Source organism: Crassostrea angulata, chromosome 7, assembly GCF_025612915.1.
Source record: "Crassostrea angulata isolate pt1a10 chromosome 7, ASM2561291v2, whole genome shotgun sequence".
NCBI classification, from domain to species: Eukaryota; Metazoa; Mollusca; class Bivalvia; order Ostreida; family Ostreidae; genus Magallana; species Magallana angulata.
Genome location: NC_069117.1, coordinates 19,605,062 through 19,632,185, shown reverse-complemented (window position 1 = coordinate 19,632,185; position 27,124 = coordinate 19,605,062). Strand labels below are relative to the sequence as shown.

At 32.8% G+C, this 27,124-nt stretch overlaps 1 protein-coding gene across 3 annotated transcripts; it reads right to left on the bottom strand.

The window, feature by feature from the left end:
- Positions 1 to 523: 523 nt before the first annotated feature.
- Positions 524 to 26,296, bottom strand: LOC128156383 (prostaglandin G/H synthase 2-like). 3 transcript variants are annotated; one of them, XM_052818494.1, is made up of 11 exons: positions 26,205 to 26,296; positions 13,257 to 13,320; positions 12,922 to 13,041; positions 12,400 to 12,543; positions 6,876 to 7,019; positions 5,300 to 5,478; positions 4,813 to 4,896; positions 4,477 to 4,723; positions 4,018 to 4,304; positions 2,237 to 2,381; positions 524 to 1,694 (listed from the first exon to the last, which is right to left on the bottom strand). In XM_052818494.1, exons 2-11 carry the CDS (start codon positions 13,303 to 13,305, stop codon positions 1,333 to 1,335), a joined length of 1,761 nt encoding a protein of 586 aa, XP_052674454.1. In that variant the 5' UTR covers positions 13,306 to 13,320; positions 26,205 to 26,296; the 3' UTR covers positions 524 to 1,332. The 3 variants fall into 3 exon arrangements, with proteins under 3 accessions (XP_052674454.1, XP_052674456.1, XP_052674453.1); XM_052818496.1 differs by lacking the exon at positions 26,205 to 26,296 and adding an exon at positions 20,977 to 20,999; XM_052818493.1 differs by lacking the exon at positions 26,205 to 26,296 and adding an exon at positions 14,065 to 14,305.
- Positions 26,297 to 27,124: the final 828 nt, after the last annotated feature.

Here is a 27,124-nt window from a genome sequence, read left to right as displayed (position 1 = left end):
ATATACCTTCATCAACTGCATATGGAGTTTTTGTCTCTCAGTTAATTCGATAAGCATGGGCAAGCTCTACGTATGAATAGTTTCCGAGGCGAGGCAAGCTACTGACAAACAAGTTGATAAAACAGGACTATCGACCGTCTCATTTGAAGTAATCTTTTCGTAAGTTCTATGGTCGATACAACGACCTTGTCAGCAAAAACAATCTTCCACTGGGTCGCATGCTGACTGACGTTTTTCATACTTATTGTTAAACCATAATTAAACACCTACTTGTCTTTGTATTTTTCCGTTTTCATAAAAATTGGTAAAATTATTTTTTTAATATAATTATGAATAAACAAAAGCCAAAGGAAAAATGGGATACAGGACATTCCGTTTCTTTTAATCCGAAAATGAGCAACTCTTGTCTATCACGTGCAACACTAATTGTAATAAAAACAACCGACAACGTCATTGGTATTATACTCAAGTTTACTATGATTTCTAGTATTCTAGTAGTTTCTTTATAATTTAAAAAAACCAGTTATATAGAAATACACTATTGCATAAACCTTCAAGAGAATAAAATAATACACAATAAGAAAAAACATAAACCAAAAAACGTCCTTAAGTTAAAACAAATTTTAAACTGTATTAAAATAAAACACAATAAGAAAAAAAAAAAAAACATCCTTGAATTAAAACCAATCTAAACCTGTATCCTTTTTTTGTACCTCACATATGATTCCTTGCTTCTTGTAAAGAAATGTCTTCTTCGTTGTACTATATGATGGGCAATAAATTAAAAAAATAGCTCAATGTGATTATTATTATTTCGTAGGGCTTTAAAAAAGGATACGTACTAGTATAAACTTGACAAGACATGCTCAAGCTTTTGGCTAAAACGTGAATAACAAAAAAGAAAAGAAAAATATATTAAAGCTCAATTGGTGACCATGCCCCTTTAATAATTATATTAAAATTTGATTTTGTTTACATTTGATTTGGGTTTTGTTTTTAAAATATCAGTAGATTTTATGCAATGGTATGAAAAAAGATTAAGAAACCAATTTATTTTTTGTATATGTTAAAGAATTAACAACTGAACAACTTAAAATGTCTTTTTAACAATACATGTATCTGAATTATTCTGGGTTCAGCTTTACAAAACGTCAAAACATGGACACGACCTGTTTCTTAAATATTTGATAACAGTATCAAATCTTTTTTAAGTTTGGAAATAAGTTGAATTTTTTTAGTACCCTGGAAATAGACAATAATAATCTTAACAAGCAATACTAGTTTTAGTAGAAGACACTTCGTTGAAACAGAAGACCTTAATAAGATACAGAGTTATAATTCTAGTTTTTGGCTGACGAATTCTGTTACATCTCCCTCAACATAGTCTGGGACTTTAAATGATACTGCGGGACATTCTCCTTTAATATTTTTACAGATTAAGTTTTCAAGAGAAGCAGTTTTTATTATGTTGAACCCAACCTCCCCACCAAACGTAGAAGGTTTCCAGTACTTGGGACTACAAATTGGATTGGTCATTAGACCCTTATAAGAAAATGGAGAGACAAACTGTATAACCGTAGCCGAAAACAAAGAATCAAATCGAAGTCTTTTCTCCAGCATCATTCCTACATAAAATTCCACAGCATTGATATCACCATAGAATTCTTCAAGCTGCTTTGCAAATTTCTTTTCCCCTGAAAGAAAATGTATTTTCATATCAATATTTAAAAGTAATGATCTAATATTTTGTAGAATTGATAACCTAGCATAAAAGCTGCACTGTAAAATGATGAAGGCAAGGACCATTTATATGCCGACACAACAAAAGGGTAGTTTGTGGAAAGAATTCGATATTTTGAAAATAAATTATATTTTGCTTGATTGTGTACAAAGAAGCTTCATAAAGATTTGTGAAAACGTACACAGGTTTAGATATAATTTGCCAAAGCATATTTGAAATTTAACTTACGGTATCATTTGCAAACTTTTAAGTAGTAATGCAATCATACTCTCTCAACATTGGGGCGAATCTTGATAAGGGGCGAAATACGCGTTCCCATATGTACAGTTGTTTTGTAAACAGACTCTGTACATTATTTCTACCATAAAAAATATCGTCTAAATGATCGGAAAATTACTCTATTGCATTAATGACTTTTATGATAAATCTACTTAACAAAACCATCGTTTTACAACGTACATATAATTTGATATAAAATCGAATCAAGCAGCTTACCAGTCAGTTCCTCAAAAGACTTGAAAGGCTCCATATCAAATCTCTTTCTGTACTGATTGAATGACTGCATCCTTAAGGTGCGTCCATGTTTGAGAAGATCCAACACTACAGGGATAGTTACGCGGCCATGATTACGGGGACCAACCTGAAAATGGATTAAAAGAAAATTCAACTGCATCTGAAGCTGATATTTTTTAAGGAATTCCATTATACTAGATGTCATGTACAACAGTGTATTCAACTTATGGACTGATATTCTTTATATTCATACATTACTAGTATAATGTTAGAACATAAGGAACGGGGATAGATATGGATATTTCGTACAACAGAATCAAATCCTAGGTAGTCGAAATAAAATGACTTTTACTTTGATAGCTTCAATACTAATTTTAAAATTAATGTAGACATATTTTTATCAGACAGTGTTTAATATTTATTTTTAAAGTCAATCTATCGATGTGTAAACTATAATTAACACCAAAACCAATCATTTGCGATTGCAAAACATAGTTTATCTGATAATCATAATTTCACGATTAATTGAGTTGAGCCATAAACTGTGGTTAACAACTCTTGACTATAATTAACGAATGCATATCATAGTTAACATGTGAAACTTCATTTATCAGAAAAATCCACTGTTAATGTTTATTTACAGACAGATAAACTGATCATTTCGTGCAGTCTGTTATTTTTATTAGGTTATTGAAGGTTTCGACTGGTCGATGAAATGGTTAAAACTGGTTAAAACTGGATTGTGTAGATTTGAGCCCTGTCAGTATCAAAAGAGCCGTGAATAACAATTTCCTTAATAAAAATAGAGAGAATTTTACTTAGTGGATGTTAATATAGACAGATAAATTTAATTAAGCATTCGTAAACTAAAGTGTACAACCTTTAATTATGGTTTTACAAATGAAAACAAATCGTTAACTACGGTTAACGGTTCGTAAAGTAAAGTTTTCAGTCGATAAACTTTTCTTGGCTGAGTAGGTTAAAAACTTGGATGGGGGTCTTTATATCGTGTTAAATAAACCAGTTCCAGGTGTACATGTATATTACATGTAAGATACATGTCCAGGTGATAAGGAAATTTCTTTTATAAGGTCAATTGATTTCAGCATTTTACATCATTATACTAAATACATTTATCTAACAAGGTATTCATTTTTGAAAGAAATATCTATAATTTTTTTCATTCAATCGGTGTATTATATTTTTGAATGATATAACAGTATCTAGCCTATACTTTTGGCTATCCATTTTCCGTTCTAAATTGAAACTAACCAGATCGCAAAAGGTCACATTAAAAAATTATTATGTAAATATCTGTTGATAAAAAGTTATTAAAAATATTAATACTTAATATGTGATGTAGGGCTTCATTTTAAAGCTACACAGGAAGTTTAAAACCAATTCGCTAAACCATAACCAAAAAACCCCCTAGAAAATGAAGAGGGACCAGAATGACGGACAGATTACGTTGAAGAACCTAGTTCCCCCCCCCCCCCCCAATAAAAAAAAGTTTACATGTAGGGGACTACTAAGAATATTTTTCTATGCTCTTTTGAACAAGATCTTAAGAATTTTTTTACCTATATATTTCTGGGACATATTTTGAACTTTATCGGATCCTTTCCAGACTTTACATAGCTGATTATAGCGAATTTGAGTCTATCATATGTAAGAAAGCTGAGTTTAGATATGGATATGCAATAATGTTTGCAACTTGAGAACGAGAAAAGAGAATGAAAAAAGAAAGAAGGAAAATTAATTACTAGTCCGGCTCTCTGTTTTATCATAGAATCTACAAAGTCTCGCAATCCATGTTTAACGACAATCTCTGGGTGATACAGGAACTCTTTCATGTTGTATATAGTTCCACTGATGTTAAACTCGTCCGGCACCAAGGGATGCCAGTGATAAACATGGTTGAATTCTAAAGAAATTCTGTTCTGATACTGGAAGTCTTGTCCAAACAACAGCTCGGGTTTAAAAAATAAAGGAAAATTGAAGTTGGTGAGATGGTTTGAATAATCCTCTACGACAATCTTAAGAGTTTCACCTATAGAAAGTACAAATGAGACATTTGAGAACACAAATTGTAAACGAGTATCTTTGATGTAAATTAATGATAACCTGCACATCTTACTTTTATAAACGCGTGGTTTCACTATTATTCAGTTAAGATTAGTATTGTTTTACTACACCCAAGTAGTAAAGAAATGATTTCTTGCCTACAATCACCAGCTTGGCAGTTTGAAATAATCTCTCATCATTCCATTCTGGGTGCTCCTTTTTCAGGATGTCACACACTCTGTTATGTTCTCGTAACCAGATTGTGGAATACATGAACAGCCCTGGTACAAGACCAAAGAAGGAGTGCCCCAAAGCAAACCGATTGGTTTTCTTTATCTCCTTTGGATATCTCATTGGAACATCAGCTTCAGAAGTCAAAGGTGGCCATTCTTCATCATTTATGATCTTTAAAAATAACCAAACACATTTTTTATTTGAAAAATCAATTGTATTAAATTTCGTAAAACTGAAATGTATCAACAGTTTCCAAGTACCTGGACTTTTAGTTTTCCGTCTTTGAAGGATCTGAGGTTATTCTGAGAATTTCGATCTTCTCCGTATATATTAGACGCATCTACCTGTAAAACGCCATATTTAAAAAAAATAAGATACTGGTGTACACATTTATAAATGGATTACAAACGTGGTTCAATTTGTACCACGTTTAAGCCAGAGACGCTTTATTTTTTAAAAATTGAGTTTTCAGCTGCATGACTAGTATTAAAAGCAATTGTACACTATCACTATAAAGAAATTAGTATTTGTTTTGTACATCTTGAAACAAACATTAAAGAAATACTTTTCTTCTTACACAAATTAATCCATTGATTTCACCATTAAATTGGTTTGCGACGTTGTGACAGTGTCGATGTAGACTATTATAAACAAAAATATGAGAAACATGATATGGCGTATTCCAATTCAAATGAAATTGATTAACTCGATATATGAGGTGCGTGTTGGAAATGTTAGGATTCATACCCCATGCCGTCCCCATTGAAACTGTGGCCCTTTCTTAATGTCAGTTTTGAAGACCGTATGCGTAAAGTGCTGAGCAAAGAAAGGAAACAGAAGATTTGTTCCAATAGGTTCGGGAAGGAACTCCTTTCTGGTAAAAAACGCTTTCACAATCTCTTCTGCTGGGGGTAGCTCCTTCTTTCCTTAAGAAAAATATGATTTGTATCAGCTGAATAAAAAGCTGAAATTTTACCTTATAATTTATTTCATCTTGGATTGCATAAATTTGATAAAAGATGAACTATGAAAACACTTTTATGAAACAATTGGATACAATGTGGCAATTATTGATATACATACATCTTTTTACCAGAAGCAAACTATTGAAGGTCTTTCATAATTAGTTTCGACTATTTTAAAATCAAAATATTTCAAACCATGCTCGAAATTTGATTAAATCACAACATTATTAAATAAGGAAAGGATTTTTTTGTTTCGTACCATTTGATTAAAAATAACAAAGTTTAGTTGTAACACGCTTTTTGTAAGCTTAAAAACTACTTTTTATCAATTGCATTAAACAGCTTGCCTCTATACGAACTATGATTGAAAATGTAAAAGGAGCTTACTTTTCTAATTTATAGCAAAAAACAAGATTCAATAGCTTCCAAGCAATGCTTTTATTACTTGGTAGTTACATTTAACGCTTTTTATTGAGATACTGAGTAAAACGACTCAACCCTGATTTCATTGGGTATGTATTGAATTCATGAACCTTTTTGCCCACGCTTAAATGACTTGCAACGTCACGGTATCAATTCGCATGGCGTAATTTTAGAATTACCTATCGGTAATAATTGAATCATAAAAATACACTAGATAGCTATTATTTTTTGTACTAACTAGAATACATCGTATTAATTCGATAGATATTGAATTCGTTCCTTGTATAACAAACCCCTTATCTGTCACCTGAATTAAGCTATGTTTTGGACCCATATTGCATTTTGATAGTGAGTAATAATTTTGTCACATACATTACTGCAGTATTTAATTGGTCATGATGTACGATTAGAAATATTTTAGTTAGATAATCCTGAATAAAGTATTCAGGGTATTATACATTGTACATCTTTCACGTTTTGATCGGTATGAATAGTCTCATTGACACAACTGTCATGTTGTGAATTTTGAATTTACCGGGTGGCAGTAAATACAAAATTCACAACATGACAACTTGTGAATTTTGTATTTACTGCCACCCGGTAAATTCAAAATTCACAACATGACACAACTTTTGATCCAGAGATAATAAAATTAACCATGCACAACGCAATGTTGTTCATTGTTACCGTGCATCGAGATGCCAAGTAACAGAGAACATTTTCAAATGAATCTCGCAAATTGCTACATTTCAAATACAGTGCGCCCTAACATAGAACACAGAACCTCTGACAATGTGGTCACAATCAGGTAGAAGCTTTATCGCCCATCATTATAATGAATATAGTATGTCATCATGTTTTATCATCTTCCCCTATAGATCCCCAATACTATAGTTCAATTTTACAATGCATTAGTAATTTTTTTTAGATTTTACCCCATACTCCCATAGGCGTAGGACATTCCTTTGGTACAGGGGGCAAGGCGCGGGTGAAGACACTGTAGTTGAAATTGGCTTCCACTGTGATGTAATCGTGCTCAGAGGTATACGGTGGTGGACTCTCTAACATAGCTGCCCGCACTAAAGGGAAAAAAATGTTAAATAAATTCATTATATTCAATTCAAATATGCCATTATTCTTTGATATGTAACGGTGGTCGGTTATTTCGGCCCACTAATTATCCTGGATTATCACAAGATACTAGAGATTATTATCAATAACGAACAGCAACAATATTTCAGATGTTAAAATGACTTAGATTTATTTTATTATATTTAATGAACAAATACTGAACAAAAACAAATAACAAAAATAATTTAAGTTAGCAACAAAATGCAAGGGAAATGTAGTGGATTATAAATGTATTTACCTACAGGACAGATTCGACGATGCTGACTTTATAATGTTAATAATTAAGATCTCTGGGAGAATATAAATAAATAAAAAGGAGACAAACTCCTAAAGACGTCCGTTAAGAAAGAAGACAAACAACCGAATGCTCCATGGAGCGGGGAGGAAACGCCCGGTTCCCAGACGATAGCACCCGTGACGGTTGTCAATAACCACGCACTTCGCCCAAGAACCAAGAGAGATAACTCTAAACAAAAAATACAATTCCGCTACAGATACATAATAGGATGCAGTTCTCTGGTTTTCCATTAATATGTTTTACGGTGTGACCGTTGGGGCGAGTGCAGAAGGAGCCACACATCTGTCATCCTTGTTAAATGCAACCCGTGGACTTAACCAAACCAAAAAACTTTGGCTTTGTCTCGAAAACTTTTACTACCGCAAGGAACCGGAAGATATCAAACTTTTATTCTAATGGTCCTTTCCTAGGATTAAATACACTTAAACATAAAAACTACCACTGAGCATTAATAAAATGTTAAACAGACTTATTAAAATATTTTGATAAACACAAAGCCGTTTTTTTTTATCTCTTCTTTACCTTTTAATAATGATCATTAAAATCAATAAATTGTGTGTCTGTGTTATATCTCATTTTGTTCCTTGTTGTTTCCGGTGTTTTAATTATTTTCCTCTGAGACATCAATTTTGTTTTTAATCTTTTTAATTTTTGTACGCTATATAAGCGTTGTAGACATATGTGCCCTCCCCCTTTTTTAGTGTGTGATATCCAATATTATTGAAAGGTTTGACCACATATGCACACTGTCGTGTATCCGCGCCGGTAGTGACGTGTTTGGATAAAGTGAAAATGGTGGTTCCGTTTGCCTTTACATGAAAAAGATCGTCAGATCTATTTAAAAGTGTATAAAATCTTTAAAGTTCTACGAACTTTATGTTAAAATTATGTAAATAAGCAGTTTATGTCGATTAATTTTGAACAACGGAACAGGTTTGGATGACCTTGTTTTCAAAACAGGAACGGTTTGGATACGCATCTGATACGGTTTGGATGTAATTAATATGTGAGTGTAAACAGTTCCTTTAATTTCCCCTCGCGAAGGGGATATAGCATCGCTACTGTGCGATATACATACCCTCATTGAAAAGCATGCTTTCAATATTATGGATATCATCATGTGATAGACATATAAAGTCACATTGTTTAAAAAAATAAACATACACGTTAAAGACTTGTGCATTTAAGCCAACAAAACTTACTGTACCGTAATTTGAATTTAAGTTTTACACACGCTCCAAGTAACTTGCAATTGGCTTATAAAAATGGCATACAGAGTGCTTTACAAATATGTTAAGTCTGTTGTATAATCATTCCATCGATATTAATTTCGAAAGATTCAGTCTTACCAAAATCTTTACCGACACAAAAACACATGTGTTTACGACTATTTCTAACAACAGAGTAAATATATGACTTGGCAGACATCTATGGTACTTTGTATTATATCAGTATAATCACTGGGAGTGAAATAATTGTAGATATTTCTTTGTCTAGCGATGTACAGGCTTGGTATTGAATGAAAACGAGGCTCTCTTTCATAATATTATTACCAAGCACGTTCTCCGTTCAACTTACTTAACGATTATATCATTTCAGAATAACTAAAAAACACATCAGATAGTCGCTTGCCATAAAAGTAGTAGATAGTTGTCTGTTAAAGGACAGATCGCATGTTTTTCAATTTTCGGATTTTTTAAAATAAAATTATTCTATACTCATTAAAAATGAAGTTTATTATCGTTTTCATAAAATAGTCTGGTTAATTCGTGCGTTTGAAAGCGATGAAATTCAAATGTCGCGATATGCATATGTATTGCTTTTCAGGTTAAAGGTTTTTTTGTTTTTTTTTTTTTTTTTTTTTTTTTTTTACATTTTATTGTGTTCCTCATGTTTCAACTCATACTTTCTTTATAATTTAGAATTAAAGAAAGTAGTCTTTTGAAATGTTAGTAAAAAAAACTTGATATAACTATATTTACATTTTCAGTGGGTTTTTTTTTCATGTGATAACACTAAGTATCAATTTGTTCATATGCAGTCCAGTAAATTCAAATGACGTTTGCTTATTCAAATATTTAAAAGTACAATTGCTTTGAATTAAATTAATATAAGTAATAAGAAATCATTCTTTCGATATTGTGAGATGTAATTTCGTTTCGAGCTTTATTGGGCTTGACCACGCCCCGACCAAAATAATCAACTCATGATATTCGATCAAAGAATGATTCCTTATTTGTTAAATAATCAATTTCTGATCAATTATATACTTAATACATTTGTATACCATTTAATCAGAGGAAAAAAACATGCTTGTCTAAAGAAATGAACTTAGTCATCCAGTTTTAGTTCCCTTCGAACATGTGGAAGTATTTTGGTTTCATCACATTTATAAAAATGTCGGACAGGAAAGAAACATTCATCGTCTGTACATTATGTTCTTTTTACCTAACTTAAAATACATCTTTTGCATGCTGTGTAATTGAATGACCCAATATCTTTTTAAAAAAGATGTATCTTCGGTTGCACACCGATAAAATGCAAACTGCTCTCTTTATGTCTAAAATATCAAAAATGCTATAACTTAAAATTATTCAAACCGTACCATTTGTACAATTTATATTTTAGCATCCAAACCGGAATAATTTATTTATCCAAACCGTACTACTTCTTTAGCAGGTGCATGAAGTTATTGCTATATTTATACATATTAATGTATTAAAAAAACATCGGTTTGATTTTATTTGGTTAATTTAATGTTTTAAATAAATTTTGGCTGCTTCAGATTTTTAGTATGTTTTATATTATCTACGTAATCTAGAAATAGTTTTTGGTTTTAGCGTTAAAATGACACGTTAACGATCGATTTTTCTACAAATAAGTCGTTTTTATTAACGATGAACAAAAATAACGCACACTCTTTTCAACTGCAAAACCTTCAGAAAAATATAAAGGACTATTACGATATTTTAATTAATATTTACCTCGTTGTCGATAGAAAAAAGGACACAACACTCATTGTTTTTGCAATGGATACGCCATTTTCACGTTATCCAAACATGTCACTACCGGCGCGGATACACGACAGTGATGCAACTCATTTTGATATTTTAACAGTTTAATTTGTTTTCTTTTATTCATTCATTACAAAATGACGTGGCTACACGTAGATCTAATAACGATTAGACTTTTCTTTTTTAATAATTTTTGTCACCTACCTAACGTAAAACAATGATTGGATCAATATGACAATAAATTTAGCATGGAACTTGCATGTGTATTTACTGAGCAAAAAAAAAATCATCAAAACAAAACTAATCAGCCACCGTCAATAGCGAGCATAGTATTAGTATTAACGGTGACTCCCTACTGAGTACTTCCTACACGTTACATTCAGTACAGATGCTTGATCCACCTCTAAATGTATCGCGGGAATATAAAACGCGAGATCACTGTGACGTCATACATAACTTTTTGCGCTCGACAGTTTTCGTAAATTGTCGGACAAATTCGGGGAAGGAAATGACGCCATAGGTACAGTTTTTTACGTAAGCATATGTGTTGTTTACTTTAAATGAAAATGATGTATGCGATTTACAGGTAAGAATTTTCCTTAAAAACGCTTCCTGTTCAGCCATGTTGCTATGCACCGCAAAGGATCACTGGGATAGTAGAACGTTTTCACATGGCCTCATAAAATTTTCTTTGAACAATGTGCAGATTTCAACTCGAATTTCCTCCGTTCGAACACGTTGTCTATGGAGCTCGCTACGCGAGCGGCGCTTCGCGCCGCCTCGCTGCGCTCGCTATTAATTATTGAAAGCGATGTTGAATACTGTATACTAGGTTTCCTGCTTCCTTTGAAATAATACCACAATATAAGTTCTGTTTTTCCTTGATCCACTAATATTTGGCATGTCGCATGAAATGGGCATGGGTTTAATATGGATATACACAAAATATCCGTAAAAAACAATACAATTTTCAACCATCAACAAAACAATGCTCAGAGCTGTGAAAAGAGTGGATCTCTTTTAATATAAGCTTAATAGCTATCGGTTCCAAGGTACGCTTCTATTTCATTGGATCTTGGTCGATTTTGTTGAGAATTCAGAAAATGTTCGTGGAATGTCGATGAGGTATGGTGGTTCAATGTTGCTATATTTGGTAATCTAATCTGATGTATGTTCAGTATTTTTGCAATTTATGTTTAATATCTATACGTAAAAAATCCTGTGATGAGCCATATAATTAATTCGGTTTGGTTGTAAGATAACTTACGCGAGACGGAACTACCATTATACATGTTGAGACGGATTAACCCTTAACAACCAGGACACAGTTAAAACCTTGAAAATTAGCCGGATTTAATAATAATCCGGTTTTCAAAATAAACCACCTATTTTTTGCACTGAAAATTACTCGAAAATAGACTGTTTTGAAATATGATTATGTGACATTTTATAGATGGGTACATGTACTATGTGAGTGGTAACAGAAAGATTTGTTGAGAGAAACGCGGACTAATTTGATTTAAACCAAGTTTAATGTAATGTTCACAATAAACAAAGGATCTATGTAATGTTGAAAGACATGCTGTAGAAGGTGTTAACTTGTGTTAAGGTAGTATATATTCTCTCGATACTTGTAACAAACTTTAAATCAAACTGGCAATCAAAAAGATTAATTATGTTGTTTTTATTCAGAAATATTTACATTTTTTAGAGTCATTGACTATGATAACACAACCAATCAGTTTTGTAATGTATGGCCCAGTAAATTTCATCAATGACAATTTAAATATTAAAACGCCAACCCCAACCCCCCCCCCCCCCCCCAAAAAAAAAAACCCAAAAAACTAAAAAAAGCTTCTTAAAGACCTCTTCGTTGGAAATAGAAATGCATGTTAGATCATCATTTATTAAAGAAGTTAAAATATAAAAAAAACCTGAAGTTTTTAATAAAATTTTCAATATAATTTGTATATCTAGATACTTTCTATCTAAAGTATGGATATGGATATGCCTTACCGACATAAATTGATCTCATCACTGCATTAGCAAGAAATGGAACATTGTTGATAATAGTCCAGAACCATTTATTAGATGTCAGAAATCTGTGGAGTGTTTCATGGCTAGGCTTAAAAAACAGTTTGATCCGCTTCATGAATGTAGCTAAAAAAAATTAAAGTCGAGATAAAGTTACAAATGGAAATCTTTGGGCAGTAATTAAAGTAATTAAAGAAATCTCCTAGAATAAATTTTTTAATTCAATTTATTGATGTACTTTGAACAAGAATAAAAGATTAGTTTGTTTCATTTAATTTGTTCCTAAAACCCTTAATCTAGAAATAAAGAGTGTTTCCACATTTTCAAAAAAAGTGAAAACCCGTCAATTTCATCAAAGATGTATCCTCATGTATTTAACTGCTGTATAGAAAAAAAATCATTGGTTTGATTCTGCGTTTTCATCAAAAAATGCAGAATGATGTCCTTCATCATCACTTTCGAGAATTGGATATCAAGATATACATATCATTTTAAATGTCTTACGAATTTCACAGTGTTTGCCATAGAAGTCCAGATTTGCACAGTCGCAGTAATAGTTTTCTCCTTGGGTCATGCATACTCCGTTGTTTTCACAAGGGTATGAACAACAAGGGTTATGGCCACCTGAAATCACAAATTTCCGTGAGTTAGAAGTTTAAAAAAATATTTACAAGAAAATAAGAGATAGCATTCAAAAGGGAGCGGTGGTGTATTACAATTTTTTAAGCTGATAAATAATCATCTTAGGTATTTAAATATTACAATTGAAAAATTTTTCAATTAAAAAAAACCCCGAAATATTTTATTTGAAAATATTAATCAACATTTATATGACTTACCTAATGCATGAGCTACAAAGCCAACCAGTATGAACGCTGTCCACAACATTTTACCACAATGTGCCTGAAATAATTTGAGTTTTAGTGAAAAAAAATATAATTCATCATTCTGGCGGCCGCCAGATAAAATATTTTTCCTACGTGGCACCAACGGGCTTCCGTAAGAAACAACTCGAAATTATCAAAATGTTCTTTTTTCCTTAGTTGACCTTATCTTATATTTAAATTATCTTTAAAAGTGACCCCTTGAGACAATGGTTGTCAAGACACAAACTCGAAAAGTCCTTATACTAAACTATCGCGGTGAATTCACAAACCGTGACCTCTGCATCAAAATAATCAAATGACTTTCTCGATACATTTAAAAAATTGTTATTTTTTACTCTGATACTTGCCTTTTTCATTTGGGGTCATATACGACCACTTATGCAAAGGTTTACACGGTTAGTTCTGATGAAAAGAAATCGTACACTTAAGATGGTATGGGACATCTGTCGATATAAATTGGATTAAAGTACACTATAGTTAAAATACTTCCGTCGGTTTAGAATTTTTGAATTTTACAATATTTCACCAAAAATACGTTTAAAAGCTTTAAATATTTTTGGAAATTTAAAAATTTGCTTGGCACAAAGCAGAACTGAACAGACTTGAAGAATATAAAAACATCGTCAGTGAGCAGTGCACAAATTTTCTGCACAGAAATTTACAGCACAGTGAGCAAATTGAAAAATTCTGCATAGACTTGAACTCCATATTACACGATGCCGCGTCTCTAAGCATACCAACGGCAAAATATAGACCATACCTTAAACCGGAGTGGACTCCTAAGGTCAAAGAGCTCCACGAAACAGAGCGTCTAAAGAGAAAAATCTGGCTAGCCGAAGGCCGTCCGAGGGGAATGTCTCACGAGTCCTACAAAGATTACTAACGGGCTAAAAGGCAATTTAGAAACGAACTAATAGCCGAACATGACCGTTATATGACAGAAGTGTTCAGGGATATAGATCAAGCATCCGAATGTGATCTCCGCTTATTTTGGAAACTAATCAAGCGTCAACATCCTCGTAACATCTCGTCATGTCCTGAAATGGAATTCAACGGTATAGAATCTAAAAAATAATAAAGCCAGTGGGGAAGATGGGATAAGAAACGAATATATTAAAGCAACACAGCAGTTAATGTTGCCAGTTTATGAAAAGTTGTTCAATTTAGTTTTTTCGTCTGGTAAGATTCCCTCTATTTGGTTGGAGGGAAATATTATACCAATATACAAAAACAAGGGTGTTAAAACCAACCCACAAAACTACAGACCAATCACTATACTAAGCTGTATTGGAAAACTTTTTACCTCCATTCTTAACGAACGACTGAATACATTTTCAGATGAATTTAACGTATTACATGAAAACCAAACAGGTTTTAGAAAAGAATATTCAACCATTGATAATATTTTTACATTACATATTCTATTCGAACTTTTGAGAATGAAGAAGAAAAAACTTTATTGTATGTTTGTAGATTTCGAAAAAGCGTTTGATAACGTATGGCGAAAAGCATTGTGGTTTAAACTATTATCCCATAATATTTGTGGCAAAATGTTTAATATTATTTTCAATATGTACAGTCATATTAAGTCAAGAATTGTTTACAATAATGAAACCTCTACTTTTTTTCATTGTGAAAACGGAGTGAGGCAAGGTGAAAATATGTCAGCCTTCTTATTCTCTATGTACCTTAATGATTTGCATGACTTTTTAAATGAGTCTAATGTACAAGGTTTACCAACTATTACTGACATGTTAGAAAATAAGTTAGATATATTTTTCAAATTATTTGCTATATCATATGCAGACGACACTGTACTGTTAGCTGAATCTCCCGAGGAATTGCAAAGAGAGATAGATTGCTTTCATACTTATTGCATAAAATGGAACCTGAAAATGAATATCGATAAATCTAAAATAATAATATTTAGCAAAGGTAGGCAGAAAGAAAACGTGCAAATAAAATATAACGATAAATTTATTGAAGTTGTTACTGATTTTAACTACTTGGAAATAGTATTTAGCAGAACAGGATCTTTTAAAATTGCAATGCAGAAATTAGCCGAAAAAGCTACAAAAGCATTATATGAAGTGTTAAAAAAGGGGAGATTTCATAATCTATCAGTACAGTGTCAACTAGATTTATTTGACAAAATTGTCCAACCTATACTGTTATATGGATGTGAAGTCTGGGGCTTTTCAAATATTGCAATTATAGAAAGAATTCATCTCAAATTTTGTAAACTTCTACTCCATTTAAAACAATCAACTCCAGATTTCATGATATATGGTGAACTTGGTCGATACCCACTTGAAATTCAAATTAAAACACGCATTATTTCTTATTGGTCAAGAATACTTACCGGAAAAGATACAAAAATTGCAAAGTTAATATATGATCTAGGAATTTGTATGAATCACGAAGTTGGGGGGAAAATCCCTTGGTATGAAAATATCAAACATATTCTAAATAATTGCGGTTTATCTAATATATGGATTAATCAAACTATACATAACTCACAATGGCTAAAGGCAAAAATAAAACTCACGTTGGTAGACCAATTCAAACAAAATTGGCAATCTATTCTACAATCATCCCCAAAAGCTCTAAATTATAGAATTTATAAGGAAGAGTTAAAATTTGAACATTATTTTGATACATTATCAAAAAAAGATGCAATTACATTTTGTAGATTTCGAACATGTAATCACCATCTACCCATTGAAAGTGGACGTTGGGCAAATATTCCCAGACATGAAAGATTCTGTGCTCATTGTAATAAGTGTGAAATAGGAGATGAATTTCACTACATACTTAGTTGTAACTCGTTGCAGCAAGAACGCAAGCAATGCTTATCAAATATAAATATAAAAATAAAAAATGCTATTAGTTTTAAATTTATAATAGCAAGTACAAAACACTGTTCTTTGAGGAAATTATGTGCTTTTATTAGAAAAATAAATAAGAAATGCTCCCCAGGTTAGAACCCCCATACTTCACATTTGTATTAACGAGTCAGAGTTGTATATGGTTTTTTTTTCTCTCTCTCTCTCTCGCTTACGCATGCATTGTTAATTATTAAGAAATACCACATATTGTATTATTATAATCTCTGTGTACCATTGTGCAATGGTGTTGAGATTGAAATAAATGAATGAATGTATATTATACGACAACCCCGATGAAATTACGAAATGCTTTGCATGTCATTTTCAAAACATCTACAAACCAATTAATTGTAATGACTTTGACGACGATTTCTTTCACCTCATCGAAAAGTCCTATGAGGGTCTCCAAACTGTTCCAGATCAAATTATGATAATTTACCAGGAGGGCATATTACTAGAAAAGAAATACTAGAAATAGTTAAGGATCTTAAGCGCAGAAAAGCTCCCTGTTCAGACCGAATTCAAAACGAACATGTTATCTACGGTGGACCCGCTTTTGCAAACTGCACTGCATACCTCTATAACGGAATAATTAACGCTGGTCAAATACCCACAAGCTGGAAAAAAAGATCTGATAGTCCCAATCTTTAAGGGAAGCAACAAGCCCAGAAACTCACCGGACAGCTACAGACCTATTGCCTTACGGCTGTGTTTCCCAAAAATCTTTGAAAAACTCCTGCTAAACAGAACTAAATCGCTTGCCGCTATATCTGCTACTTTTCCTAATCTACAACAAAGTTTTCAGCAGAGACTTGTGTGTATTACTGCCTCTTTTAAATCTACAAGAGACCATTTTTCATTTAATTGAACATGGAAGTACTGCCTACGTCGCCTTCTTGGACACTCTAAAAGCGTTTGATACTGTCTGGAGGCACGGCCTCATGTACAAACTGCATAAACTCGGCGTGAAGGGACGTCTTTGGACCCTAATAGACGACTGCCACGTAAATACATCTTGCTCAGTTGTGTCTAATCAGTCGTACTTTGACTGGTTCCCTGTATCTCAAGGAGTCAGGCAAGGTGAAGTTCTTTCTACATTCTTATACCTTGTGTTTATCAACGACCTGCTACAAGAATTTGAAGAACAGTCCAACCACATTGGTATATATGACATAACTAGCTCAAATCCAACATTAGCTGATGACATTTCTCTAATAGCGCTTTCGCCCAACGGTCTTCAAAGAACGCTAGAAATAGCATACGACTGGAGATTCAATTTCAATGCAAATAAATCTAGTATTCTCAGATTTCACCCATCAGAGCCTCCTTCCGACTTTTCCTTTATATGGCAACTTGGTGCTCATCCTGTTCACCTTGCAAAAACGTACAACCACCTAGGAATTCTGTTACATTCAAAACTAGACCCTAGCGAGAGAACAGCAAACGCATGTAGAAAAGGAAAAGCAGCATACTTTGCACTAAAAATATCCGAGCATCTTAATCCAAGAACTATTTCTAAACTCTACAAAAAGTTGTCCTCCCCTCCGTCCTCAATGGATCTGAGTTACGGTGTGTCTTAAGGCAAAAGGATACTCAAAATCTCAACACCTTTCAACACTTCATCTGCAAAAATGCAATGACGCCTCCGAAACAAACCAGATCTGATATGTGCGAGTCCTTACTCGGTCTTCTTCCAATTTCCTCCGAAATCGACATACGAAAACTTTAATTCCTTGGTCGCCTTTGTGAACTTGACATCAAAACCCTACCCAAAAGGATATTCCTCCACAGGCTTTTTTCATACCTCTACTCCCCGGTTTGTAAGCCCTACGGATTCATTCCGGACATAATCTCTATCCTTTCAAAATACAGTCTCCTGAATCATCTCCTACTCTACCTAGACGAAGGATATTTCCCCCCGAAATCAGAATGGAAAATTATCGTGAAAGCCTCTGTGCTTGAATATCATCTTCCAGACATCAACGGATGATTTCAGATTCCGCCTTTATGCTATTCAACATCATAAATGCAAAAAAAGCCCCCCATTGCTCTCTGGACAATTCCTAGAAATATCTATGAAGTGGAACTCTGCAAATTCGTTGTTAAACTGTGGACGCTTCAAGACATATCACCAGAAACATGTCTCTTCTGTAACTCTTCCATTACCAATGTTTTCGAGCATGTTACCACCTCCTCTGCAGAAACATTATTACTTCGAGACGCCTGGTGGAATACTATCATCAGTTTTGAGTTAAGTGCTGACTTGTGTGGTTTGAACCAACGTGACAGTTATCTCTTCCTCTTAGGAGCAAGATCGTTTTCCGCCATTACCGCTGCTCATAACAGCAACGACTTTCACCTGTTTAATTTTCGGTTTGTAAGAGACATTGCTGCGTATTACTTCAAAATGATCCGCCCCATTATGCACTGACTTTTTTTTCTTTCTTTTTTCTTATTTTGTATATAACTATTTTCTACGAAAGCCGAATAGGGCCACATAAAGAAATATTTTTATCTCGTAATTACGAGAAAAGATCTCGTTATTACGAGTTAATTATCTCGTTATTACGAGAAAAGATCTCGTAATTACGAGAAAAGATCTCGTTATTACGAGATAATTTTCTCGTTATTACGAGAAAAGATCTCGTTATTACGAGATAATTTTCCCGTTATTACGAGTTAATTTTCTCGTTATTACGAGAAAAGATCTCGTTATTACGAGAAAAGATCTATATAAAATGGTGCGTTTCTGAAAAAAAAATTCGACTGGATCACACTTTAAGTCTATCTTTTTCATTCCAGAAACATTGATTCAATTTAGATCAATATTTAAAAATAACAACGATCATTATTCATTAATTTCTACATATCAAAATGATTGGATTTGACATTTTATCTGGTATTAATAAAAGGAAAGAACTTTATGTAATTTTTCTATTCAACTTATATATATTATAATCCCACTCTGAAGTAAATACCAGGTAGTCCTATAGTCGTAAAAACACAGTTTTATTAGTTACAGATCACTTTAATGACTATATAGTTTCAGTCATGGATATGGATACACAGGATTTACCCGAATTTGTGTTTTATATGTCCATACACAACCTACATGTATATTGAAAATAATTGATTTTATATAAACATTTTTGAGTCTGAAAAAAAAATAACACGTATCCTTCTTAATTATTGACATATAGTTCAATGAATTTTTTAATCAATTTGCTTTGCTAATTCTTCTAAAATTTCTTTAAAACTGCTTGGTCCGATTTTATATCAAATTATGCGTTTAAAACGATGATCACATGTGCTAAGTAAGTGTATATTAATAGACATTGCAGTAGTTCATACATTTTATATAAAAAGAATAGAATAATGAAACGCGCCATTTCAAAAATAGATCTTTTCTCGTAATTACGAGATAATTAACTCGTAATAACGAGATCTTTTCTCGTAATAACGAGATCTTTTCTCGTAATTACGAGATCTTTTCTCGTAATTACGAGATAATTAACTCATAATAACGAGATCTTTTCTCGTAATTACGAGATCTTTTCTCGTAATAACGAGATAATTAACTCGTAATAACGAGATCTTTTCTCGTAATAACGAGATAATTAACTCGTAATAACGAGATCTTTTCTCGTAATTACGAGATCTTTTCTCGTAATAACGAGATAATTAACTCGTAATAACGAGATCTTTTCTCGTAATTACGAGATAAAAATATTTTTTTAAGTGGCCCTATTCGTCTTTCGTAATTTTCACTATGTGTTGAATTTATAACAGTGTAAATATCTTATGCTTTATGAAATCTCCTTTAGGAGGAAATAAAGAGAGAATGAATGAATGCCTTTTTCATTTGGGGTCATTACTTGGACATATGCAAAGGTTTACACGATTAGTTCTGATGAAAAGAAATCGTACACCAAAGGTGTTATGGGACATCTGTCGATATAAATATGGATTAAAGTACACTAAAGTTAAAATTCTTCCATCAGTTTAGAATTTTACAATATTTCACCAAAAATACGTTTAAAAGCTTTAAATATTTTTGGAAAGTTAAAAATTTAAAATCCCAATCGCGACTCGAACTCACGACTTACAGATTCGTAATGAACCCTATAACCCACTGCGCTACGCTGTTAGGTGACAATTTTGGGAAAGAAACTATTTATAAGATTACACTTGATTTTATTGTATACTTCATAGCACGTCACAATATGGAGGTGTCCCATACCACCTTAATCCAATGTTCATTACTAACCGTGTAACTTTGAAAGGAGATATTATTGTCATTCATGTGAATAGACCGGAGGGTCCTCCACCCAAAGATTTTTTTTTTTAATTTTGGCCAATTTTATTTTAACGACCTTTTGTTCTTAAAAATGGTGTTTACAAATGTGAAAATTTAAGGACAAAAGAAGCGAAACAAAATCCTCACCAACAGCCGCCAGTTCATCAGAAAAATATACGTGCTCTAGATTTCGACAAAAGTAAACTCAGACAAATCATTTTAAAAGTTTATGAAACTTCTGATCAGGTCAGCACCTCACCTCACCAACTTCTGATGGGGTCAGCACCTCACCACACCCACTTCAGATTTGATCCTGATCTAAGTGTTGAGCACATTTATAAGAGACTTTATTGTAAAGCTATTAAAATAATAATGAAGTTTTTAAGGAATAAAATATTGCATGAGAGGCAGGTGGACTTGCAAGAATAATTATTGATACTAAATAGTATAGAGAGCGAAAACGAGAAAGAGATGGTTTTCTACTTACTTTAGTCTTTTTAAGGGTGCAACGAATACAATTTATTTTCCTGGATCAATATGACCAAGTATAACAGTAAAATGGTGTCCCAATATCTTATATAATATTAAGATATTAATTATCTTATATATTATTCTTATATATTAGCGGGACACGACTCATAAATAGTTACGGAATATTACTTTTCCCCTTACCGATATCAGCACGAGGGGGAATACAGTATGCGTTACATCTGCCCTCCCACCAGAGAGAGAGAGAGAGAGAGAGAGAGAGAGAGAGAGAGACAGACAGACAGACAGACAGAGAAAGAGAGAGAGATAATTAAAAGATTTCTAAGTTTAAAAAAAATTCTTACAATATACATAGACGTGCTACCTAAAAACCGATCCTTACTTTTTGAAAAAATTTATTAGTCTGTAAAACGTAATACAATGTATGTGTTTAATTTGGTCAAAATTGTTGTCGATAAATACAGTATTACTATTTTATTTTTTATGTACCTTGTTATCTGAATTTTTTTCTGTCAGGTAATTCATATATTTCTTTATTGTTTATTTTTGCATTCTAATTACATATGTTGTATCCGTGCCCCCGGTCCCAGTTTGTAGGTTTGAAATTTCCCATTTTCCAATTTAATGGTTTGACAATATACGAATATCTGTATATATTTTTCAACAGTTTTTTCCTCTTTATTCTTTTTTAATTAAGTTCAAAATGACTTTTTTCAATCTTCCCTTCATATACTTACTGTACATGTATGCATGCAAAATTAGCTTAAAATTGGATCGATATGACAGTAATGTATGGCTCTTACTAGAATATACCTGTATATAATCTTTCTATCAAAATCAACAACAAAAATTTAATCAAAGTACTGATAGTACTGAAAAGCGCTAACCCAGCTTCTGTTTGTAAAAGATATATGTATATAACATTTTATTTTCTGTATACGCAACATATTTCCTCATCAGTGCGTGGCAGCCCCTGCAATGATGTATGTAAGCCCTGTACATCAAATTCACAGTAGCCCGTACTAGCCCGTGCAGCTCCTGAAACTGGTTCCCTCACCAGTTTAAATGATGTAAACTTCTGCTCATAGGGGGCGGTTATTCCTTGCACCGGAAGGAGAAGTCTAACGACAATAAAGCGCTGAGCTATGCTTAGCGCTTTAAAAACATCATCTGAGGCTGGTATCACAGTCGATACTTAAGAAGAAAAATATGTGAATAGAAGCTAGTTTTTACTTTTCATGATAATTAAAATTAATCATAAATAATTTGTTATTCTGTTCCAGAAATTTGATTGACCTTCCGGAAGAAGTCAATTTGAGAATAGCATCATTTCTAGACAGAAAAAGTCAGATTTCCTTTGCAGGTGTGAGCAGATACTGCAGGTTCACTGTTTTCAGTATTGTTGAGGATTTTTGCATTTCTTGTAGTGCTCTTGGCAATAATGTTTGTTTTTTGAATTGTATGAAAAGTTTAAGAAAATTGTCTGTTATTGGGCATTATAATGAGAAAAAAAATGCCATTTGGAAGCACTTAGAATGCTTGCTGTATATGTTCAGGACTTCCATGCACTCAAATGTATTAAATTATCTGGTGTCCAAATAGATTTTTCTATACTACACCAAATTATTGTCAATGCAAAGGCATTAGAAATAATTTGTGCAAAGTCATCAACACCATTTACTTTACAGTTTGTTTCCTGTTTGTTGGCTGTGAAAAAAAAAATATGAAATTTATAGAAGCCTCCATTGATTGTAATTTTGAAGAGCAAAAGGAATGGGCTATTGTACTCAGTAAATATGCAGGAAAAATATGTTTTGGACATGACATCATTGATTCACACAAATTATGCAGAATACATGCTGATGTAATAAGGTAGCAACAGTCTTCAATATTCATGCAATACAGCTCACGCAACCGACGGAAACGCCTTTTTAAATGACCTATTGTTCTCTCAACCGTTTGTCAAACTGATGACACCTTACGATTGTAAAGATTTTGAGCATTTGATAGATTACCTACAGCTTTAAAAGGGTATGGTCACGATTTTGGTCAAATTTTATTTTTCTGTTTTTATTATTTAAAATGCTTTATGAATGCATTTCTAATAATCAAATGAAAGAAAGTGAGCGCACAAGATTGTAAGTTTGCAGGAATCCTCGATCCGAATCAATTGGGATTTAAATGTCTATAACCTCGAAAGGCTATGTACAGGTTTCAACAAAAATATATTATGTTGAGAGTCGAAGTACATGGCTATTCCAGTTATTAAAAAACCCACAAATCTTTTAAAAAATGGCAATGAGAGGTAAACCGATAACTAGTTAGAAATGTTAATGAAAACATATTTTAATGAAGTTATATTGTGTATATCCTAAAAAACTAGTAATAAGAACAGAATTTTTTTTATAGTGTTCATACAGCAGATCTAGAAATCAATAAAAACAAATTAAAATATACCGGTATATTATATTATAATTCAACATCATGTTATAATAACAAACATTTAAAACAAAAAAGTTTTTTTTTTTTAAAAAGACCACCAGTTGGATTTGAACCCAAAACACTGAATGTATGTATTCACTAAATCCAGGACGAAACCACTGAGCCACGGAGACTTGTCAATATATGCTCTATAAAGTACTGTTTGAAACAACACTGTCATATCAATGGACTTTGTTTTTTATCCTTCAAAAAATAATTTGAAAAAGTACATAATTAGTCATCTCTGGGTCATCTCTCCATCTTTTTTTAAAAAGCGACATTTTTAATGTTGAATATGTTACCTTTACACGTTTCAAATTTGTGGAGAGAAGACCCAGAGACAACAAAATCATTTAAAAACAGCTGTAAGTGAGTAGGATTTTGCATGAATTGCATCGTGTTGCTATATTTAGACCCATATTATAATAAACCCTTTTGCATTTCAAATATTTTTCCACTCATTCCACATCCAACAGAAACCAGATAACGGTTATAATTCGAAAAATATTCAAAATCAATTGATGAAATTTTCACTCTCCTTGTGCGCCCAGATTCCTGCCGAATCTACATCTTAAGCGCCCACATTCTTTGGGTTCCCGTCGATGAGTTTTAAGCAAGATACAGGGCTCACAATTCTTCGTCATGTAAACAAGGCTCGTGCGCTGTTTTTGTTTACATAGGTTCAATTTACCAGTAAAAATATTTTTCAAGATGATTTGTCTATATTCTTTATTCATTTTAAGCAAAAACAGTTCCTAACGATTAACACATTCATTTTAGGTCTAAAAGTGGTCTAAAGTGGTCTAAAAGTGGAGTTTTCACTTCAACATTCAAAATGTAAACAAAGCTTTGTTTACATGGCGAGGAATTGTAAGCTCTGTAACTTGCTTGTAACTCAACAAATGACACTCAAATTTTGGTTGCCTATTAAGAATGCCTTACTAAAGCATTATAAACATTAAATCGAAAAAATAATTTTTGACCAAAATCGTGACCATGCCCCTTTAAACGGTGTCATCATGAAAGGTGAAAGAGGATATGCTGCATCTCATGAAAAGAACCAAATCAATATTAATATTACATGTAATTAAACACAATATTGCAAATACATGTAGGTATCCATTTTAAATAATTACGAATTACTGAGTGTAAAAAGCGTATTTTACCAATCAAATATTTGTCTGGTGCCAGGTGAAACCACTGCCGTGCTCCAAACAGTTAAAAATTGAAGAATTGCGGTTTATTCTAGCGTCATGTACGCAGCCGGGCCACCCAACGTAAGTGTCTCTTATCATCATCTTGTCATCAACAACAAGTTGTGATTGAATAGACGGATAACCTTTTCGGTTTATGTAATCCTTGTCACCATTTGGAAGAAATGATAAACCAATGAGTTCCATCCATAAATCTAACACAATTTGGCAAATAGATATTTGTTCCTGAACATCATGATCTGGCCAAACAATAAATTTTCGCAAAAGCTTATCACACAACGTCTTTGATGTTCTGCGAACACACGTGTGAACAGTAAATGAACCATGCATCTTCTCGCATAGTCTTGGTTAGAATACAAGGAGTTGTTTGTCAGGAGTTAAGGCAGGCTTACCCGTACTACGTTTTCTATATTTTAGAGATGGTCCTAATTCATTTAGAAGAATATTATATGTACATGTATCTCTTGACAAACGAAAATGTTTTTAAATTCAATTTCATTCATTCTTGGTACTATTTCTTCTACGAATTTGTCAATTTTCGGCACATGATAGCCTTTTTTCTTCTAGTGCGTAGGATAAGAGAAAAAACAACAACAAATCTTCGGAGATTTCCGTATCGAATTCCTCTTTTTCCTCGCTTTCAAAAAAATCGTCAATTAAAAAAACAGCATCCCTCTTAACACTCGAGTCCTGTTCTTGACGTTTGATTGAAAAGAGGTCGTGTTTGTTTGTGCGCATGCTTGATATTAACCCGAATCGACACTAGTGCTATCACATCAAATACACCCTGAAATTGCTAGTACACGCTTTACAGATGTTTGATCCACCTCTAAATTTATCCCGGAAAATATAGCGCGAGATTACTGTGAGGTTATACGTTACAATCTAGAATCATTTGTTTACGTATCTCAACTCAATACGAAGGAATGGAAACTTGTAAAAAATTTCTTGGGTCTCAACAAATCTTGTCGGTACTCAAAACGTGTATTTAAACCCCAAGGCACCGTAAATTACGAGTTAAATGTTAGCCATTTTTGGCATAGCACCACGGGAGAAAACATTAGAGAGCATTATGGGACGTAGACAAATTTTTTTTTTATTGATAAATCTGTAGGTTTAGCTCGTTCTTTTTTCCCGCGCGCAATGGTTCTTAGAGCTAATATGTTTTGCGGTGCTATCGTTGTGGCGAGCGTAGCAAGAATTACACATACCTTGCATCATTGTCAATTTAGTGTTATTTAGGTTTTAACGAACGTCACCAATTTTGCTTATATTTCATTTAAACGATAAAATTCTTTCTTTGGTGATTCGTTCGGGATATGAAGGTAGCGACATTGCAGAAAAAAACATAACCTGCGTCAGCGTGTTATGTAAATTTTCTGCAATGATCGCTACCTTCATAACCCGCTTGAATCATCAAAAAAGCATTTTATTGTTTATATTTATATCTTTCTTTCAGTTAATTAATAAATTGATTATGAAAAGTACCTAAAATTCACTAAATTACTGTTAATGTACATAAGAACGTTACCTAAAAGAAACAGCCAAATCGTCTCCTGTGATACTTTGAGTCTGACATCATCATGATTATTTCGTGCAATCCGTGATTTTTCTTAGGTCGCTGTAGGTTTCGACCAATCGATAAAGAGGGCGTTTCAATTTTTAGTCATGTCAGTTTCTTGTCAGTTTCAGACGCTGTAGATTTCGACCAATTGATAAACAGGGCGGGTAGATTTCAGTCAGGCTGTTTCTATAGAGATACATGTATGAATTAACTATAAGTTTCCGTGAGAAAAAGAAGGAATAATACTTGGTAGATGTAAATATACATGAATACACCTTGGTGTAAAACGCAAAAATACACTAAAAGGTGGTTGCTGGGAGGTAACAGATGCCATGGTAACCGAGGCTAAAGATGGAAAAATAGCAAAACTTACCTACTTTGAAGCCATATTAGAAGGTTTTGCCCACTAATGTAAATTATCAAACACATAAAATAGCCTTTGTTCTATTTTCAATTCTTAAATCATACAAGAAATTTGATGGAGAAACCATTAACTTTAAAATGTTACCATGGACACCGTTACAAATTTTTGAAATCATATATTCAATGAATGGTTCTTATCACTAATATTATATTATTTCCAATTTCATAATTATATCGCCAATCGGCCATATTGCCCACACCTTTGCAAAGACTGTGATCTAAAACTGTTTAAAATGTAGTTGTTGATCTGTATATAGTTTCTCTAATAGTGTTAATTGTAGTGCTAGATTTTATTTTCTTTGTTTTTACCCATGTAATTTATTTCCTTTGTCCCGAAGAAGGGACTGATTGTCCCGAAAATTTGACAATACCAATCGTTTGTGTCGTTAGCCATCTTTAGTGCTTTATATATTCAGTTAACGGGCTTAGTATCTATATATTGGATCCGACACTTTAAAGCTTTA